This window comes from Primulina tabacum, chromosome 4 (assembly GCF_025594145.1).
Source record: "Primulina tabacum isolate GXHZ01 chromosome 4, ASM2559414v2, whole genome shotgun sequence".
Lineage (NCBI taxonomy): Eukaryota > Viridiplantae > Streptophyta > Magnoliopsida > Lamiales > Gesneriaceae > Primulina > Primulina tabacum.
The window spans coordinates 10839331-10842767 of NC_134553.1; the positions used below are offsets into that span (position 1 = coordinate 10839331).

Genomic DNA, 3437 nt, shown 5'->3' on the forward strand with positions numbered 1-3437 from the left:
ACCCAGAGAATGTTATTCTATGAAATTGCAAAGATCCTTATATGGGTTAAAGCAATCCGGACGAATGTAGTATAATCGGCTAAGTGAACACTTAATGAAAAAGAGATATGTAAATAAAGAATTATTGAATGTTGAAAAATAAGAGTTGAAATATTTGAATGTTGAAAATAATAGTTGTAAATATTGAAAATTAGTGTGTGATGATGTATGTAATGATATATTTATTTTTGGATTATTTTCAAATAAATTCTATAAATATGTCTCTCAATTTGTGAAGAAAATCACAATTGAATAGAGAGAAAATTTTATAAAATGTAATCTGATATATTTTATGATTTTGAGATTTTTATTCTTTTATCGTAAATTTTACTTTTAACAATTCTTGATTCGTTGGATTTTTTTTCGGTAATTGTTAAAAATTAAATGAATCAGGCACAATAATGTCCAAACCCCATGATGAAACCAAATCACGACAAATTCACACGAAAAACAAATTAACAATAAAATCTAATAAGCAAGATAAACAGTGATCTCCAGCACCGTCTCCATCCCATCGGTCTCGTGCTGCGTATTCACCGGCAGAACAGTCTTCACCTTCGCAAATCCCTTGGCATCCACGTACTTCCCTGTTCCGCCCATGATCGCGAGATGTGATTCCGCCACAGCTGCACGATGAACGCCGAAAAAGCTCAAAGTGTCGGCATAGCTTCCACTGGCGAACATCACGTTGAAAGCCATCGTGAAGCTACTGCCATCTTGGGAACTGGATAGGTAGAATCCCTGCGCTTTTCCCACCAGCCCGGATCCCAGTTCGTGCCCTTCTGTTAGTTCGTCGTTGAAGACTGTCATCGTGCCGAACATGAGTTGTTGGAGGGTGGTTCCTGAGGGGAACTGGGCGCTGTTGAGGACGGGGAATCCGGGCATGCCGCCGATGAAGCTGTTCCCGTTGTTCTGCTGTGGGATAGTAATGAAGAGATATGTAAGAGGATATTGATTGTAACTGTTTGTTAAAATGCGTGTGACTGTGTGATTTTGGAATGTAATCTTACGTTGCTCAAGATGTTCGATGAAAATCCGCTAAGACCAGTCAGAAACGGGACGTTGTTGTTGCTGACTATCCCGGCATTGTTGTTATTGGTTGGGATGCCGTTGCTAACCGGGAGGACTGCACCGTTCGGTTTGGCGAAGGGAACCTGCCCACCGACGGCTGGATTTGCCACAATGCCGGTCACCGCTAAGGCTGAGGGATGAGTACCGCCCAAAATGTCATGCATATAGAATGTAAACGCATGATCGTCCGAGTTTATTGGTACAGCGGCTGGGCTGGCAGAAACTGCAGCACCACCGGGAATTGAGGTTCCAGTGGTGGCACCAACTGGTGTTGAAACTTCAGCGCCACCGGGAATCGAGGTTCCAGCTGGCACGGAACTTCCAGTGGTGGCGCCAACTGGCACAGAGGTCCCAGTGGTGGTGGCACCAACTGGTGTTGAAACTTCAGCGCCACCGGGAATTGAGGTGCCTGCTGGCACGGAACTTCCAGTGGTGGCGCCAACTGGTACAGAGGTCCCAGTGATGGTGGTGCTAGGAGACACACTGGAACCTACAACAGGAGCGGCCACGTCTCCTTCATCGAGGAGTCGAGCCGAGGTGGCACAAGATATTGATAGTGCCAAAATGAATAGGGAAATCATGGGCTTGAGATCAAATGCCATATGATTGCTATTGATGCTATCAGAATTTTGATGAATTTGTGTTGAAAATGTATTCTTGGGCTTGGGTTATATATTAGTCGAACTTAGTGGAGAAAATAGATAGCAAATGGCATTGGTGTTGAGTTGATGAAATGGATTAGGTGCACTGCTTTCGAGTATGGTTTGGTTGTGTGTTGGTGTGAAGGTAATTACACAACTAATGCAATTAATTTGAATAAAGTACTATTTCATTCTTATATATTATTAGCTTAGAAATATGATCTTTTAATCCAGCGCCATCATATATGAAGTCTCGCAAGTCACAAGAAGATCCGCAGATTCTTAGGATTCTAAATGGCGAGGGAAGATAATCCACAGATTCTTAATAATGTCATTTACAATAAATATTGATGAGCGGTGGAGACAGACAAGGATAGTAATAATTAAGAAATCATATGAATTATTATTATGTGATTAAATAGTGTCAACTCATGTGAATCTTAGATGGGAATCAATGTGTCTCCTCGAAATCTCTATCATGCAATGACAAGTGAACTTCACGTCTCGGCGACCATCGAGAGTAACTCATCCCCTTGGCCACAGGCACCTCATCCTAAAAATAGGGGCAGCTGAGGTCGATGCAGACGAGCCGTTGCTGACTCCGGGCATCCATAGCTGGGTTCAGGCTGCCACAAAGATTCGAATGTAGTGCTCGATTTCTGTTTTCTAAGGAAATACATCGGGGCTTCTCAATTCCGATATTCTATCACATTTTTGTTATATGCGATAGTCTGATCATCCATTATTCGGTGTAATAAAGAAATATAGTTGAAAAATGCAACTGCAACACAAGTTGAAAGGGTGTTTTAACCAGCGGTCTCTTCGTCAATTCTATGTGAAGAATTCAGTAGTATCTGAGACCTGATAACCTGGTACCGCTCCAATCTTTCTCGATGAAAATCTTCCCGGTCAAGCATCGAAATGGAGTACTCTTCCAAAGTATTAAAATTCAACACAGATGATCTACAAAGAGGGCAGCTTGAATGGGTTTGAAACCAAGTGTCTATACAAGAAACATGGAAGAAATGAGAGCAATTCGGCAGATGTTTCACCCATTCATCTTCTTCGAATTCACCTAAACAAACTGCACATTCGCCTTCTGTTAGAATTGTTTTGTCTTTGGTTTTATTGATCTGATTAATGGGAAGTGAATGCATGATGCAGGAGTCAAGCCCTCGGCTCTGAAACTGGGAAGAGAACTCTTCAAGCTGTTCGTTTATACGTCTCCTTTGGGTCGAACTTCGTGTCATACTTATCACCCGAAATGCGCGGCAGTTTCGGTGTAAAATCTTGTAATAACTGAACAAAACGAAGATGCTGCAGATCATGCCAATTAAACCTATAATTTGAGGATCCCAGCGTGCAGGATCAAGGTCAGGAGATGATGTTGGGGGTGAAACCATGATTTGTAATACGATATTTAGCAGAAAATCGACGTGGTTTGCGAGAACCCGTTCAAATATTCAAACCCGCGTATGGGAGGAGAACTCGTTTGACCCTTCTTGATTATGTCTGGTTTCTTGGTTCTGCAGATAGTTACCATGCTTGAGTCAAAAAAACGATAAATGTGGCGATGAATACGAAAAGGGGAATCTTGCATAAGCTTTAAAAAAGGCAAAAATTTGTCATCATAGTTCCTGTTCATTTTCAGGATCATGTCAATACCTTCCTGTATGATTACCTTGC

The 3437-nt window shown here is 41.8% G+C and overlaps 1 protein-coding gene across 3 annotated transcripts; it reads right to left on the reverse strand.

Moving 5' to 3' along the window:
* Positions 1-438: 438 nt before the first annotated feature.
* On the reverse strand, positions 439-2542 carry LOC142543069 (dirigent protein 10-like). Of its 3 annotated transcripts, XM_075650073.1 has the most exons (3): positions 1478-2541; positions 1050-1447; positions 439-954 (listed from the first exon to the last, which is right to left on the reverse strand). In XM_075650073.1, exons 1-3 carry the CDS (start codon positions 1710-1712, stop codon positions 508-510), a joined length of 1080 nt encoding a protein of 359 aa, XP_075506188.1. In that variant the 5' UTR covers positions 1713-2541; the 3' UTR covers positions 439-507. The 3 variants fall into 3 exon arrangements, with proteins under 3 accessions (XP_075506188.1, XP_075506187.1, XP_075506186.1); XM_075650072.1 differs by having other exon boundaries at positions 439-951; positions 1050-2542; XM_075650071.1 differs by having other exon boundaries at positions 1050-2538.
* Positions 2543-3437: the final 895 nt, after the last annotated feature.